Source organism: Triticum aestivum, chromosome 1D, assembly GCF_018294505.1.
Source record: "Triticum aestivum cultivar Chinese Spring chromosome 1D, IWGSC CS RefSeq v2.1, whole genome shotgun sequence".
NCBI classification, from domain to species: domain Eukaryota; kingdom Viridiplantae; phylum Streptophyta; class Magnoliopsida; order Poales; family Poaceae; genus Triticum; species Triticum aestivum.
This window is the reverse complement of record NC_057796.1, coordinates 1,869,271-1,885,958: the sequence shown is the minus strand read 5'-3', so window position 1 is coordinate 1,885,958 and position 16,688 is coordinate 1,869,271. Positions and strand designations below refer to the sequence as shown.

Here is a 16,688-nt window from a genome sequence, read left to right as displayed (position 1 = left end):
CGGAGCAGTCCGATGACTGGATTACATGTGAACACATCAGGACTTTCAGCAGTTGGTTGGAAACACGTCTCACAGGTGACAACACTGTTTGTGATGAGCTGTACTCGTTGTCCAGGACATGTCTACCAAACCGAGAAAAAGAAAAGATAAAGAAGCGAATACATCATACGATGAGCCAAAGCGCCACATAGTTCTTTCAGGAAAAAGGGACATCGTGGGAGTGGAGGGCAAGACAGACATGTCTGAAGATTATGAAAAGTTTCATGAAATTTCTCCCTTCAATGTCAAGGCTGACCCAAGCATCCTGATAAACGATGAAGATTATCCATGGTTACGGCGCAATAAGCAAAGGACACAAGCGAAGAAAAAGTGAAGACTTTCTCTCCACAACTATTATGATGATAACATGCCAACTTTCAACCTTTTCGTAGTTCATTTGAAATGCCTGTTGTAACAGACGAGTTTCCGTATGAAACCCTGATATCTCGAAACAGATTGTCCGTTTTGTACACGAAGTGCATCCGGTTTTTGCCGTAACCCTCTCAACTTTTCAGCACATGCTATGTGGGTGAAATAATGATACCATGCCAACTTTCAACCTTTTCGTAGTTCATTTGAAATGATTTTCAATTTCAGAGTCTTATAGCTCAAAAAACAGTAAATGCATGAAAAATAACAAATGAAGACATAAAGGGTTGAAAATTAATGATGTCGCTTTGAATGTTGCATTTTGAATACACAAGAAGTCCGGAGTTGTAATAAGTTATTAAAAATAAAAGAGAGGCGCAGTGCTCACCTGCATATTGCTTAGCTTCAGGCCTTGAGGAAATAGTGTAGACTGCACGGAGCTATGTGTAGTTTTCGTCTGAAACCCTGATAGCTCCGTGCAGTCTACACCACTTCCTCAAGGCCTGAAGCTAAGCAACGTGCAGGTGAGCATTGCGCCTCTCCTTCATCGTCTCTGCACCCAGGGCTTATAAACCGCTGCGAGTGCCTCTCGCTTGGCGAGGTGGGACTAAAAAACAGCTGCAGAAAGAATCAACTAAAAAACTCTTTTACAGGTTCATGCCACGAACTAGTACTAAAGGTGCTCGTAGGGCCCAGCCTTAGAACACCAAATAAAATGCCTTTGTAACAGCCTTAGAACCGGTACTAAAGGAATCCACTAAAAAGCTTTTATAAACCTCTAGTATTATTGAAACTAAAATTATATAGAATTTATGCAACTAAAATTATCAAAACATTAAATGCAAAAAGAATTTTCATAAAATAAATACAAAAAGCAAAAAATAAAATAAATAAATAAGTATAAACAAAATAAACTTCTATAAATAAGTAGAAACAAAATAAAATAAAATAAAATAAATAAGTAGAAACAAAATAAAATAAACTTTTATAAAATAAATAAGTAGAAACAAAATAAAATAAAATAAAATAAATTATAATAAATAAAATAAATAAACCTTAATAAAATAAACAAAATAGCAGCAGTAAAATAAATAAAAATAAAATAAATAAAGTAAAATACATAAGTAATTAGAAACAAAATGGAATAAAATAAATAAGTTTTTTGTTGTAAGTAGAAACAAAACAAAATAAATAAAGCAAAAAAGAAAACAAAAAACAGGGAAAAATAAAAATTATGCCACCGACTGGGCCACCACGGCCTGAATACGACTAGAAACCCATCCATGGGCCAGGATTCAGGCCCGCAGAAGGCCCAGTAGGCCCACAGGCATGTATAGAGAGGTTAGGCCCGTAAGCCTGCTTTAGAGAGGAGCTCGACAGCTTAGGCGCACCACACCTTATAAACAGGTGCGGCTCTCTCTCAACTAGCGAGGTGGGACTAAACTCCCACCACCACGCCGCTGTGCAAGGCTTTCCGTCCCGGTTGGTGGCACCAACCGGGACTAAAGGGGGGCTTTGGTCCCGGTTGGTGCCTCCAACCGGTACCAATGCCGGCCTTTAGTCCCGGTTGGTGCCACCAACCGGTGCCAAAGGCCTCTGCTTCCCGCCCTTTGGGCTGCTGAAAAGAGGCCTTTGGTCCCGGTTGGTGGCACCAATCGGGACTAAAGGAGGCATTCATCCCGGCTGGTGCCACGAACTAGTACCAATGCTTCGTCTATATAACTAGCACTTGTGAAAATTTTCAATCAGTTCATCTTCCCCGCCCCGACGACGCTGCCAGGCTGCCCCTCTGCGCCTCGCCGTCGCCGTCGTCGCCCCGCGTCCCCCTGCCCCGACGCCGCCGGCCCCGCCCAGACGCCGTCGCCGCCCTGCGCACCCTGCCCCGCCCCGCGCCCCCTGCCCCTACGCCGCCGGCCCTGGCTCCTCGTCTCTCGTCGCCGTCGTCGTGCCCCTGCTTCGTCGCCCTTCGCCGGGCCCCTCACCGTCGCCGTCGCCGCGCCCCTCACCGTCGCCATCCCCATGCCCTGCCTCCTCGTCGCCGCCCCCTTGCACAGTGAGCTCATTGTGTTAGAATTTTCCTAATTTAGATGTCTAGTTAATTGAGTTGTTGTAATTTGTTCATATTGTGTTAGAATTTTTTTTGTTCATAGAGTTTTTTGGTGATATTATTTTTGAATATGCAAATGTTTGTATGTTCATATATATGCAAAGAATATGTCAATTTTTTATGATTTTTTTTTCTGTTAATAGAATTTTTATGATTTTTTTCTGTTGTAATTTTGTTCATAAAATTTTAATGATTTTTTTTGTTCATAGAATTTTCTTTGTCAATTTATGTATATGTTCATATTGTGTATATATAGGAAAATTGTGTATGATCAAAGTCATTTATGTATATATATGTTCATATTTAGAAAAAAAGCAGGAGAGGAAAAAGGAAAATAAGAAGAGAAAGTGTTTAATATAATTAGTTAGAAAAATAATAGAACTAGTTAAACTAGTTTATTTTTAGTTAGTACTACTTTATTTTATTTATAGTAAGTGCTTAATTAGTAGTTGAACTAGTTGATCAAATAAAACTAGTTTATTTTACTATATATAGAAGTACGTATTTTTTTTAGTGAGTACTACTTTATTTTATTTATAATAAGTGCTAAGTAGTTGAACTAGTTGATTTAGTAAAACTACTTTATTTTACTATAGAAGTAGTTTATTTTTAGCAAGAAAATTAATAGAAATAGTTTATTTTTTTAGTTCAAGCAATTATTCCCGCATCGGCGTCGACGATGCCTATCCCGCATCCTCGTCGTCGACTTGGCGGAGGAGGCCGGCTTGATCAGAGGGGCCATGTTCGGGACTGGGCTCCACCGGCTGGTATTGGGAGGTGCTACCTTCCGGGGGGCGTAGGTTGGTGAGGAGCCAGCCTGTCGTTGACCCGATCCTTGTTTGGTGGCGGTCGCATGGGCCAGTGACGGTGCAGAGGCTTCCGGACATCGCGGAGGTGGTACGTCACCGTGTCAGCGAGGAGGACGAGCACGTCCGTCGCTACATGGTTGCGTTGGAGGGCAGGTCCGACAATACCTGGCAGGTTCTTCAGGGATCTCACTGGAGCTATGATCCTGTGATGGTTCCTTCTCTTTGGATGTCCACCGCCCGCACCGATACCCGTCGGGCGCTACGGTTCGAGCTATATTAGCGGTGCTATATGTATGATAGTATTCGAGGTGTATTAATTAGTGATAATATTCGACGATGTACGGACGCAAGAGATGATGTAGTTTTGCTTATAATTTAATGCATGCTAATTTGAATACTACTTTATTTTACGATTTTGTTTTGCTTATTGAATGCTCAAATTGGAAAAGTACTCCTACTTTGAATGCTAAAATTGGAGAGCACTATGCAAGGCGTATGCATTTGATTACTTGATAGCTTATAGGGTTTTTGTTTTTACAGAAATCTAGGAGCCCCCTCCATCATCTGCGCCGTCGTCCCCGTCACCGACCCCCCTCCGACCTCGAGGTGAGACCAGCCAAATCTCCATGTCAATATGTGTCCTATAATATGAGTCCTCAGGTTGACTTTAAGTCTGTCGAGTCTCCACCATATATCAGAGGACGAAGAATCCCGACTGTTGTCGTGGGGGTAGCTTCTCCTTCATTCCCGCGTGCTAGACAATTTGGTGTAATGCACTGGGGAATGAAAGGAGGAGCTACCATCACCGACGGTCGAATATGTACACCACGTGAGCTGAGAGTTTTCAAGAAAAGGCTCGACAGACCGATAGTCAACCCGTGATGAATAATAATGATGTAATTTAGGTTTTTTAGCACATATATTTAATTGTACAAGTTTAATATTTGAATTATGAACATAGGAAATGTCGTACTCAAACGAAGAAAACCGCCCGGGGGAGTGCGATTGGTGCCACGACGACCGAGGTATGTGCGACAGGTTCCTTGAGCTGGACGAAGATCTTCGCTTCAGCATTAAGCTCGAGGAGACCTTCGATGTTGAAACAGTACGCAAGTACAAGAGTTTTTTTTTTCATAATTAAGCATGACTTCAACTATTTCAACGTGTAATTTTCATCCTTTCCAATTCGACTAGCTTATCCCACGCTATGCAAGACGGCGATGTCTTGGAGAGGATGGGTTTTGAAGACCATGAAAGTATGGAAACAAAGAAAATTCACCTAAGGACCCATCATGGTGTGGATTTTGAAGTTAAGCTGTACAATTCTGAGAGTGTAACCCATTTTGGTTGCAAAAATTAGGAAGCACTTTGCAAGATGTATGGTTTTGATAAGGGTATGCTTGCCACCATGGATCTTGGTGATCCTAAAATCGAGCAAGACAATATGGACATTTGGGTCCTTGTTGATATGCTTCCAATTCTTTCCCTATGTGATCTTCTCAAACATAGTTATTAACTAATTTATATTGTTCATTTCAAAATACTTGACAGCTTATTTTCATTGACAGCTTATTTTGATTGTTCAAACAATGTGCGGAACATGGTAGACAGAACCTACTACACCGATGGCTCTGAGTTAACTTATAAGGAGAAAAATCATCTGGTCGGATTTTGTACTGATCTTGAGAATTACAATATCTATTGTAAAACTCCTCCACATTATGGTCAATACGTGCCACTAGTGCACATGTTGAACTACGGTAACTACTATGGAGATACCCTGGTAAGATTTTTTACTATTACGACATCCATACATCTTTTGCATACTTCTAAAACTAGTACATCATTTCTAACTATGAAGTTATTACTATGTTTTTCAACAGATAATCCCAGAGAATTGTGTGCATCATTTGATGTATCAGAGTGGTCGCCTTAATGTTTTGAACATACGTCCAGGTCATCCTACAAATCTCAACTGTCCATACCGGATTTCTAAAAGAAGTGGAGACATGCAAATCAAGGAATGGAAAAAATGTATGGACAGTCGTAAGGAGGTTCTTGGAAGCAAAAGGAAGCGAAGCGCAAGAATTGGAGACAGGATGATCTTCATTCTCCATAATGGCAAGTCAGGGTCTATATTGTTTTATGCTATTTTACCTTAAAGAGGGTATTTAGGTCCTACCTAATACTAATGATCATGTGCTAAGAACAATTAAGTAGGGTTGGTTCGATGACTATGAGGATAATGATCGTATGACTTATTATTAATAACGAGTAAAAATTGTATGATGATGATTAGTAGGACTTGTTATTATATATGATGATGCATGATGCGAGCATGAAGAGTTATTATATATCAGCGGGTGAAAATGAACATGGATTGGATTGAAGTGAAGGCAACATGCATGTGGTGCATGTCGAAACTAGTACAATCCAAACTTGATCAAGTTAGGATTAGTATTACTTTCGACATGCACCACATGTTGCCTTCACTTCAATCTAAGCCATATTTAGGCATAGCAGTAGCGTTGGTCAACCAAGCACGGATATATAAGAGAGGACATTTCTCTCTATTAGCTACCTAATAACAACCTAAATTAACCCCCAAAACCGCTAAACCAGTCCCTTTAAAAAAAAACTCAGCTCAAGCCAGATGCTAACGCGTGGATGCCTATTGGTCCCGGTTGGTCACCAACCGGGACCAAAGGCCCCCCTGCCTGGGCTGGCCGCAACGGCCACGTGGAGGACCATCTGTCCCGGTTCATGTAAGAACCGGAACTAAAGGCCAAGGGCATTATTAACGGCCTTTTAGTCCCGGTTCATAAACCGGGACAGAAGGCCCTCACGAACCGGGACAATAGGCCCTTTTTCTACTAGTGTGAGTTTTCCGGTTGGGACAACAGTATTGAACAGTGCCACTGCACTTGTCAGGTACTCCCTCCGTTCCGATTTACTCAAAATCACCACGAGTAAATCGGAACGGAGAGTGTACCCATTATCGCTGGAGCCCACCATGGTCTTCAATGTGCTAGACGTTTGCTCATCTTCATGGGCCGGCAGCGTCCTTCCCTTCCTCTCCGCACTGTTTCCAATTCACTGCACCACAGCAATGACGGCATCTTCTTTTTCGTCTCCCGTCCCGTAGCAGTGAACACAGATCTGCTCCCAATAATTCCATGTCCTCGCTGCGGTCAAGTCTTTGCGACATATTCAGTGGTGGCAAATGGCCGGGCAATCGCTACTACAAGTGCATCTTGTGGAGCGTAAGATCTTGAATCCCATCACTCCTTTTCCCGTTTGTACAACTGATGTAGTCTCAGTTCATTTATTTGTTTTCTCCAAGTGATTGACACATATACCGCCGTACTGGAGTCTGTCGCAGCTTTGCACCTCCCACAGACGATTCCTCCAACCCGGCGGGTACTCTACTACCCACCTCGCTTCTCTCCTTCAGGTCCGAGGCTCGAAGATCGGCAACCGGCACGTGCATCGGCCGAAACATCACCGGAGTTAACCAACCGTCACCTTAACATTGGAGCGTCCCGGAAATCGCCAGCGGCGATGCCATCCATTTGGCATTTCATTTTTTTACTTGTCCTATATACACGGATTAATTCTTTGTTATTCGATCCATTTAGATAATTTATTTTGTTATTCCATCGAAAGTTCACATAAGAATCATCTTGCTAGACTCTCGCCATTATTTGTCAACATACAAACTTTTTATAGTCGTGCATCTAACTCCAATGCTCCATAATTTAGATCTTAGCATGGCATATTCATCTTACCTTGAATAATACTATGTGCTACACTTAAATGATACACATCACACAAATATATTACATTTACGTTTGGAAATGGCATAATAGGTATTGGCCTACAAATTTAAAACAATTATAAATGGATACTGCATATATGATGTATTAATAGGAAATTATTTGTGATAGTTGTAGAATGGATTTTTCATATCTCTATGTGAACTGTGAATATCTATCAATACATACCTTCAATTTCCATACACTGTACACCGGCTAAAGATGAAGTGTACTCCCTCCATTCCATAATATAAGATCTTTTTGAACACTGGCGCTGAAATAGTGCAGCATACCTTTGATGAAAAAAATAAATCCAGCTAGCTCAGGTAAAAAATCACACCAGCTAGCAACTCAATGGGAAGTTACCGCACGCCGTGGGCGGACAACTATTTAACGGGGTTAGATGGGACCTCGCTCGCCAAGAGGAGGTGCAATTCTTGGGTAGGCTTCAGTGTGCGCTCTCTTGTCGACCGTCGCAACCGGACAGATATTAGCATGGCTAGGGAAGAGGAGATGGAGATCAAGAAGAAAGAAGAGGCAGGCGGGCAAGGGAAGGCTCAGTCTCGGTTCAGAAGGATATGCGTCTTCTGTGGGAGCAGCAAGGGCAACAAGAAGAGCTACCAGGATGCTGCCGTTGAGCTTGGCAAGGAGCTGGTACGTACTGATGAACTTCTTCGTCGTCCCGTTAGCCTTTGTAATTTTCTTTTCTCGCCGTGAAGTCGCATTCTATTTGGGCTGGGATATACACTAATATTTAGAGTACTAGTTTCTTTCTGAGAGTGGATCTTCTACTGTCGATTGTAGTCTACCCGAGTTACAAAACACCGAAGAAACAATATCAAATGTGTGTTGGAACTGACTCTCTCAACTCACGCAGGTAGCTAGCTCTCTGGTTGTCTCACACAACACTCACACAAGATACTTGGCGATGTGCTGCTTCACACAGCCGGACGTCCTTTTCTTCCCTCTATTATCTTGTCACAAATGGGAGGTGCTTAGAAAAATAAATTAGAATTTTTTTAAGCACCGGTGCTTATTTATACAGAGTAGATGCTTAACTAAGCATCCCTCCTATAGAAATAGGCACCGGTGCTTCAGAAAAACCCGGTTTATTTTTCTAAACACCTCCCTTCATTGTACAAGGCCTTACAAGTTAAATAGGGCACGCACACACGCAGCCCTGCCACCATATTCGGCAACTAACGCCACTAACCCATGCACCCGCTAACTGCATGGACGCCAATGCTCGGCCCTTGGGCAACTTTCTCTCAACGGCCTCATGACCCGGTCAACAAAACATGCATGCATCAACTACTAATCCTGATCCATTTGGCTACTTAATTACCAGCTCCAGGACTGGTTCACGCAGGTTGTCCTCCACCTCTTCGTACATGTTGTATCACATGACATTGTTGCATGGCTTCACACCTTACACTTGGCATCTCGCCTCTTGTACGACTCGAACGAAGTTTCATCTGCCTACAATGCCCTAGACCATCTAGACTACATTCATAACTGAAATCAAAATGCAGATACAAAATAACAAGATTATATATAACAATGTGATACTAAAATTCAGAAATTTTGGTACATTAATCAAGACCGAATGTTTTAGGTAGTTGCAAAATTTCATACAGAAATAACATTCAAGGAGTTCTACGCAAAAAAAAAAAGCTACAGACTTTTTTAGAGCTCCTCGAATTTTGGTTGTGGATGAAATTTTGCAAGTCTCTAAGTGCATCTACAACCACAACCAGCTAATTTATTGCCATATACGTCCACGGGTGGGTCAGGGCGTCTCCGTTGGCAGTGGCGGGCATACGCGGATTTTTTTTTGAAGCGCTCATATACACGCGCATACACTCACCCCCTATGAATGCACACACAAACACCCTACCGCTATGAGCACCTCCGAAAGACTAAGCCGGCATATCATCTTGAAATTTAGGAAGTCACTGTAGGCACCTTGTCGTCAACGGGAACGTCTCCTCCCACTGAATGTGCATCGCCGAAAATCCTGAAATAAATACGAGCACCAGGACTTGAACCCTGGTGGGCTGGGGATACCACAGTCCCTCTAACCATCCAACCACAGGTTGGTTCTTACATAAGCCAATTTTCTCCCTCCACCACCACAAACCCCATATTCCAATGTCGTATTCCATACAAACCCATACATAGTACGTAGATCATGGAGGTAGCATAAAAACTAAGCAATTCGGACATCAGACATGCAATTAGTTTACCCAAAAGAGCCGACAAAGTTCAAATTCAACATAAAACGGAGATAAAACAACTAAATCATGAACATAAAGCAATGGCGGGCAGCCGGAGTTCACAACTTCTTGGCCGGACCTATTCCCTTGTGGTCAGTAACGTGGCGGTCCATCTCCGTGTACGCGTCCGTGGTCGGATGACTCTCGTCATCGTCGTCCTCTGTGCTGGTGGTGCCCCTCTCCGACGCCTAGGGGATGTAGCTGGACAGGCGACAGATGGCGTCGGCCGGCTCTTGCGCGTGCTGTGTCACCTTCACCTTGGCGCTCTCGTTCTCGCTCACGAGGTGCATGCAAGCCTCAAGCCCGAGGCGGAGCGCCTACAAGTTTCTGCATCAGAAGCACCTAGCGTCGGACTCAGCCGTGGTCAGGGAGCGCCTCCTCCGGGTCGACGGGGATGGAGCATGCACACCGCGGAAAGAGCTGGGCTCCGCCGCAGCCGCCGGACCGCCTTCGCCTCCGACAATTGCATGCGCATGCGGATGGGAGTAGTGCGCCGGAACACCTAGTGTTGCCCGGGTGGTGCTGGCGCTGGAGGGGAAGGGGACACAGCTACCCTGTTCCAGTTCTGGAGCGGCCCTGAGGGGGACGACGGCCGCGAGAAGGGCGACCGTGGCCCATTGCGTCGCCAGGACCCGGGGGAGTTGACGGCGGACAAGATGGAGCTTAGGCTCCCACCATTGTCCAGCCGCGAGTGCTGGAATGTGATGCAGAGCGTGATCTCCTCGTCGTCCGACACGTCGCTGCTGGAGTTGGCGTCCTCCTCCTTCATGAGGCCGTCCCAGTGCATGGGATCGGTCTCACTACAGGAGTCGGCCGGACTTGGCCATGGTAGAGGAGCTGGGGAGATTGGGAGAGAAGTGGAGATGACGCGGGGGGGGGGGGGGGGGGAGCGGAGAGGCCGAAGCGACTGAGAGTAACTAGGGCTCGTCCGAGTGGGTTGGGTTTTTGTGGTGATGGTGGTAGGGGCGGGGTGGACCAGAGCGGGCTGGTCTGACGTGGTTGCGGTGCCCGGGCGTGTCCGGATATGGGGACTGCTGGTTAGCCCGGGCATTTGGGCCAGATTTGCCAGCTGGGTAAGGGTTTTGGTTAACTCTCAAAATTTCGAGCTACCGAGCAGTTACCGATATTTTCGACCCCCGTTTAGTAAATGGGCGTTTCGACCAAAAAATTCGATTTTATTTGATTTAAATGACCAACGTAGTCAACTAGTGGCGAAACTGATTATGAACGCATAAATATGGATCGCCTAGCGGTTCGCGGTTCTTGCCCTTCCAGACGACGTCTTGTGTTGGAAGCCCTTCTGCGCCATTTGTATTTTGCCTAATTTATTTGATATAAACGGAATTAAAGAAAAGTTGGACGTCGGGGTTCGAACTATAAGCAGGTAGGTTACGACTAAAAACCACGAAGGTAACGAGAATGGAAGGCTATGAGTAAAAACCATTGTGCTATGACCAGGTAGTTGTCAAATACTAGTGCCTTAGCAACCTGACTTGGTCTAAATATTTGAATTCAAATTAAATTTGAAAATTTCGAAAGGTATTTGGTCTGTATTTCCTGGTAACGATGGTGACCTCGTTTTTCGGCCCCTATCCGTAATTTTTTGGTATTTGGTACCCAAAACCCTTGACTGTGGTTGGGTATGGGTTTTGCGTCTAACAGTGATTGGGCAGACCTCCCGGTCGTTTGGGGCGGGTATGAGCGATCCGGTTGTACATGCTCTAAAACATTTTATCATTTTTGATGTCTCGAAAACTCCAAATTTTTAGATCACGCTTGATAAGTGTTTTGTCGGTTTTTTGAAGATTCGTGTAAAAAACCAAAATTTTGGATCAAGTTTAATATTGTGTTTTGTTGGTTTTATGAAAACTCGGGTGGCTTACACCTAAGCGTAGCCACACCTTTCCGTTTCTTTTGCGAGTTCACTTCTTCTGTTGTCTGGTCTTTTCTAACCTCTGTGGTTGTCTCATGGACGTGAGTACACTGACTTTATATTTCGCCTGTACATAGTACAAACAGAAGCTACACGACTATTTCCGGTCAAGAACCTCCCTCTCTCCAAGCCATGCACCCATTAATCTAGGACAGCGCTGCCCACCAACCCGTTAATGATGCACTCATGGTTAGGGAAATCAAAACGGAATCATAATTAATGGCTTGGTCGCTCCACCGCTGTTTTCGCCTTGCTCAGTGATCCCTCCTGCCGCTGTAGCGCAGCCCATCGTGCTGGAGCCTGGAGCACAGCGTCGACGTCCTCCCCTAAAGGCGACCATGGTGGCCCTAACGGTGGGCACTTCTTCGATCTGGTCATGATTTCGCTCCTCCGTCCCTATCTCGCTGCAGCGCCTATGCTAACCTAGGCATATGTGTAGGTCTTCAATGCCGGTGTCTGCCTGGGCATCCATTCTTCACAACGACAAAAGGACAATGCATCGCTGGTCCAACCGACATGCTACATAAGTGTTGTGCTTTTGCATTTCCAGTCGGTATAGATTGGTTTTTTTTACCGTGTCAAGCTTTGCCTCGTCTCCATGCTTTCTACGTGTATTTTTTTAGAAAAGGAGAATGACCCCCGGCCTCTGCATCTGGACGATGCATGTGTCACTTTATTAATTATTCTCACAAGACCTTATAAAGTCATACAACAGTAAGACTGAAGCCACCGTCTAAGCAACAACTGTCACTACACCTATCCAATTGATGAAGGGGCGCTGATAGTCTGGGCCTAATACCAAACAGACATCGCAGCCAAACCTAAAAATCTAAGACCTGAGGTCCCAACCAGGACGCCTGCCTGGTATGGGGCTCCTACCAGTCCGGCGCACTCCTCAACCAGGACGCCTGCCGGGTATGAGGCCGCCGCAGCCACCTGTCACGAGTCCATCTTCAGAGTTGTACTGTTGCATCTACCGTGCCAGGTCGCTCTGCCATCGACGCCACCACGACGCCAGACAGAGTCGTCCTCCTGCGCGAGTCCATCCTCCCACATCGAACTCTGAATCTACACTGCGCCACGCCGTCCAGATCCGTCGCCATCAATGTATGGATGAAGCGCCGCTCCACCAAAGAAGCCGTCTGCTGGTCCCGCGAAGCCGAGTGCACCTCCAAGAATGCCCCCCCCAAGGGGGTTACGACACATGATTGCCGCCAACATCCAACCAGCTGATCTAGGGTTTACCCCGCAGGTATTGAGTGGAGTTGGGACCTTCACCTCGATGATGCCTTCATGAAGGAAACGATGATAAGGGCATCGTTATCACCGGCTCCGGCCATCGACCGAAGATCAGGTTTTCACCCGGATCCGTCCCAAGAAATCCACCCAAAACCTGTGCACCGTCTCGACCGCCTTCAAAGCCCCCAGATCCAGCTGCCTAGATCCGGCGACCAACCGCAGTAACAGTGCCACCATGGGATCCCTGGCGCACCGGCCACTGCCTGATTGTGCCACCACTGGAGCCTAGGAGGAGGGCTCCCATCCCACCTCGCCAAGTCGCGAGAGCCGCCGAGAAGGATCCCGCGCGCTCGTCACCTTCTCTAATCCGAACCAATCCATAGCAGATCGCCGTCATAGATCCTCCTTGGACAGGGACTGCACCACGCCATGCCGCCGCGGGAAGCCCGAGCTTCACCGGCCACCACCATCCAGGGCCGCCGCCCCGGGATCCAGACAGAACTTGGAGGGCGGGGGTCCCCGGTGCGGGGCGGCGCCGCCGCACGGGGGAGGGATGGGAGGACGGGGGAGGCACTTGAGGCACGGGGGAGGGACGGGAGGGACGGCTTTTTCTATGGGGGAGAATTTCACTTCCCCGGCCTCTGCACCAACTAGGAATGCATACGGCCATTTTTGTATGAGGCCAAGATAAACATGGTCCTCAGAAAAAAAAAGAGTATCAAAATATTTTTTGATGAGTGGTTTCACCACACACCAAACTTGATCCTCAATAAATGAAGGAAAACCCCTATACATCATCTGTCAATTCTAGGAACTGAACTCGGGTAGTTAGGATGCGCAGCCGCATGCCCAACCACTGAGAAAGTTTAATATCGGGTTTTGTTGGTTTTATGAAAACTCGGGTGGGTTACACCTAAGCGTAGCCACACCTTTCCGTTTCTTTTGCGAGTTCACTACTTCTGTTGTCTGATCTTTTCAAACCTTTGTGGTTGTCTCATGGACGTGAGTACACTGACTTTATATTTCGCCTGTACATAGTACAAACAGAAGCTACACGACTAGCTATACTTACGTGTCGAGTTTTGCCCAAGCACTTGTAATAGTAGCATTGATTCCGGTTAGGTGGCTGCCGGGGAGTTTTGCCATATGGTTTCACTAAATAACTATATAGGTTGCAAGGAACATTGATTTGGTGTACGGAGGAGGCAGCCTGGGGCTCATGGGCCTGGTCTCTCAAGCAGTGCACAGCAGAGGGAGGCAAGTAACTGGGTATGTAATGTAATTAAACAGTAATGATGAATCAGGTTTGTTCCAGGAAACGATGGGAAGAATGAAACAGAGTCCGGCCGGATGTGTCCTTTCCTTGGTTGCCAGTGCTCAATGATTTCTCATAGTGCTCTCCCTGTGCAGGATGATTCCCACAACCCTCATGCCCAGAGAGGTAACCATGCACGCTCCGCCTTCTGAAAGTTGTGCCATTGTTTCGTTTCCAATGATTCCTCAGCACATCATTATCCGTCAATTTTAATTGCACCCATATCTGTTTCGAAGCCTTCGAAACAACATTATTTATCAAATTGTTACATACTGACCGCCACAATATTTAGCAAACAGGTAAACCTACGAATTACTGCATGCTATTTTATGTTTATTTCATGGCAAATTCATAATGCTTGGACAATATGTACTTAAATCCAGGCAAACAATTGATCAATATTTTATTTTTATATAATAATGTTCATTTGGCCCAAATAAATTCAATAATAAAATAAGACCCAAGCATAGCTAGCGTTCGATTTACAGTTTTGTTCTTGTGGTTACATTAACATTTCTTCGTTAGCATTGTTTAAAAAACATTAAACAATGCTAACGACAAAATGTTAATGTAAGAACTTACATTAATATGCATTAATGATGACCCAATAGTGTAGACTACTTTAATATATTGATGAAGGCTTAAATGTAAAATTTTATTTTATCAAATTCTTACGAATAATATCCAGTATCTGCATATTCGGCCACATTGCACAGGGACTTTGGTAGCAGCATATATCATGTACGCAAAGTTGTTACTTCATTGGCTACGAGAAACTTATTTGTTGATGATTTTGCTTATATGAAGTAGAAAGATGGACGTGGTGTCTGGTTTTAGGTTTTCTAACCAACACGTTGCATGCATAACATGTTGTTTTCCGTTGCAGATAATTGGTGAGACAGCGGGGGAGGTGAAGGAAGTGGCAGACATGCACCAAAGGAAAGCTGAGATGGGCAGGCAATCTGATGCATTTATAGCGCTCCCTGGTCAGTGCGTCCCGCTAGCACCTGCAGAGCTCATGAACGGGACTGCAGCTCTCTCTAGGTCATATAGCCATCCGGTGCTAGTGCCGCAGTCCATTAATGAGGGCAACATAAATTCCTTTACACTAGTAGTATTTTTGAAATAAATAAAAAAGACGAAACGTTTTGATGCCATGATATTGATCTTTGAACAAAGGATAAGTAATTTGGTCTGTTCGGGGCAAGTTGACATCTGAAATAAGCCACCGCTTTTCACGAAATAAGGCGACAACGACTTCTCTCAAAAAAACAAGAAATGTTCATATATAAATACAAATAGATATAACTTGAACGAAAAGTTTGATCTTGTGAACAAAGCATGCATGAGTTATATATCCTGTGTTGCAGGAGGGTATGGAACGCTTGAAGAGCTCCTAGAAGTAATCACATGGGCCCAGCTTCGCATTCACGACAAGCCAGTAAGTGCACATTTAATGCGCCTACGTATGCACCAACATAGATGTAAGACTAGTCACAGTGGGAGTAATTTCAGCAGTAACATCGAGTCCAACTCAGCAAATTTGCTTATGTGGCAATGAGTTAATAAGGAGAGAGGTAGTTTCAGTAACTTAGTCAGTAGTTACTGTAACATCACATTTCCTAATGCAAAATGAGTCTATAACCTAATAAATGAAACTTTGCATGACACCATACTTATGTTACTAACCACTATGAAGGTAATAAAATAGTCTAGGAATATGTGTATGTTACTCTTCATTGTGGCTAGTATAAAAAAATCTGACGACGGTTACCGAGTTAGGTTGGGCTGCTGAATGTGGACGGCTATTACAACGCTCTGCTATCTTTCATCGACAAGGCCATGGAGGAAGGGTTGATCGCGCCCACCGCACGCCACATCATCGTGCTGGGTACGACAGCCAGTGAACTGCTCGACAAGCTGCAGGTATATATTTATATATTCCTATCTGACATTGTTTCTTCCATCAATCAAGATTACTACAATAAAAAACAGCAACCGTTCCATTGTATGGGAGGCGAGCTAAAGGCTGATCCTTGGATTATCTCAATCCTATTCACAGGAGTACTCTCCACGTCACGGGGAAATGAAGGGTGAGGTGGAACAACTTAGCAGCCGTAAGAACTGCGACATGGATGGGCTGAAAGAAGGATCATCCCAGGGACCCGATGCAGCATGATGCACGTGCGTTCAAGTCAAACTCATGGTTGCTGCTTCTATCACATCAGGCTTCACAGTTCACACCCAAGCATGCCACGTTATTTGTTTTACTGCATGTATCAAATAATGCCAAAAACGTGCTCTAGTTCACGTTGCGGCTGAGTCCGATTCATTGGCTAGATTTAGTTTTCACAACGTCTATTTTTCCCGGTAAACGTCTGACGGACTGGCCACCTTCTTGTCCGTGGGATGGCACGGAAGAAATGGATGGTGGGCAGGATTCTCAGGCAATTTGTTGCTCTGTTAAATAAAGGAGGGAAACAGAAAAGACGCAAACTTACGCATCACAAAATCTGCTTTGTCCACTGTGTTCTTCCTCCTCGTGTTCTCCCCCACTTCTTGTTCTTCCTCCTCTGGTCAGAAAGCATAAGAATCCAGGAAGGAACACAAACTTACTTGAAGCTGGAGCATAAAATTCACAATGGAGCATAAATTTACGTTCCTGCAGCTGGAGCCTAAAATCCACAAGCGTGAAATTATGCCAACATTTGGTATTAGAGCCTGTGTTCCACCACCCTATCCGTCTGCGGTGATCAGTGGAGTAGTGCCAGCCATGATCGGTCATG

General features: G+C 45.0%; 1 protein-coding gene across 1 annotated transcript; it reads left to right on the top strand.

Moving 5' to 3' along the window:
* Window positions 1-7,574: 7,574 nt before the first annotated feature.
* Window positions 7,575-16,377, top strand: LOC123161849 (probable cytokinin riboside 5'-monophosphate phosphoribohydrolase LOG6). The gene is made up of 7 exons (XM_044579674.1): window positions 7,575-7,793; window positions 13,759-13,856; window positions 13,998-14,028; window positions 14,789-14,888; window positions 15,273-15,343; window positions 15,685-15,828; window positions 15,965-16,377. The coding sequence occupies exons 1-7, from the start codon at window positions 7,635-7,637 to the stop codon at window positions 16,079-16,081; spliced, it is 720 nt and encodes a 239-aa protein (XP_044435609.1). The 5' UTR covers window positions 7,575-7,634; the 3' UTR covers window positions 16,082-16,377.
* Window positions 16,378-16,688: the final 311 nt, after the last annotated feature.

What these genes read in the sequence shown, in the direction of transcription:
- LOC123161849 (XM_044579674.1), top strand. Translation starts at nt 7,635, where the DNA reads ATGGCTAGGGAAGAGGAGATGGAGATCAAGAAGAAAGAAGAGGCAGGC. An exon ending in TGCATTTATAGCGCTCCCTG is followed by an intron (nt 14,889 to 15,272) that starts GTCAGTGCGTCC and finishes CCTGTGTTGCAG; the next exon opens with GAGGGTATGGAACGCTTGAA. An exon ending in AACTGCTCGACAAGCTGCAG is followed by an intron (nt 15,829 to 15,964) that starts GTATATATTTAT and finishes TCCTATTCACAG; the next exon opens with GAGTACTCTCCACGTCACGG.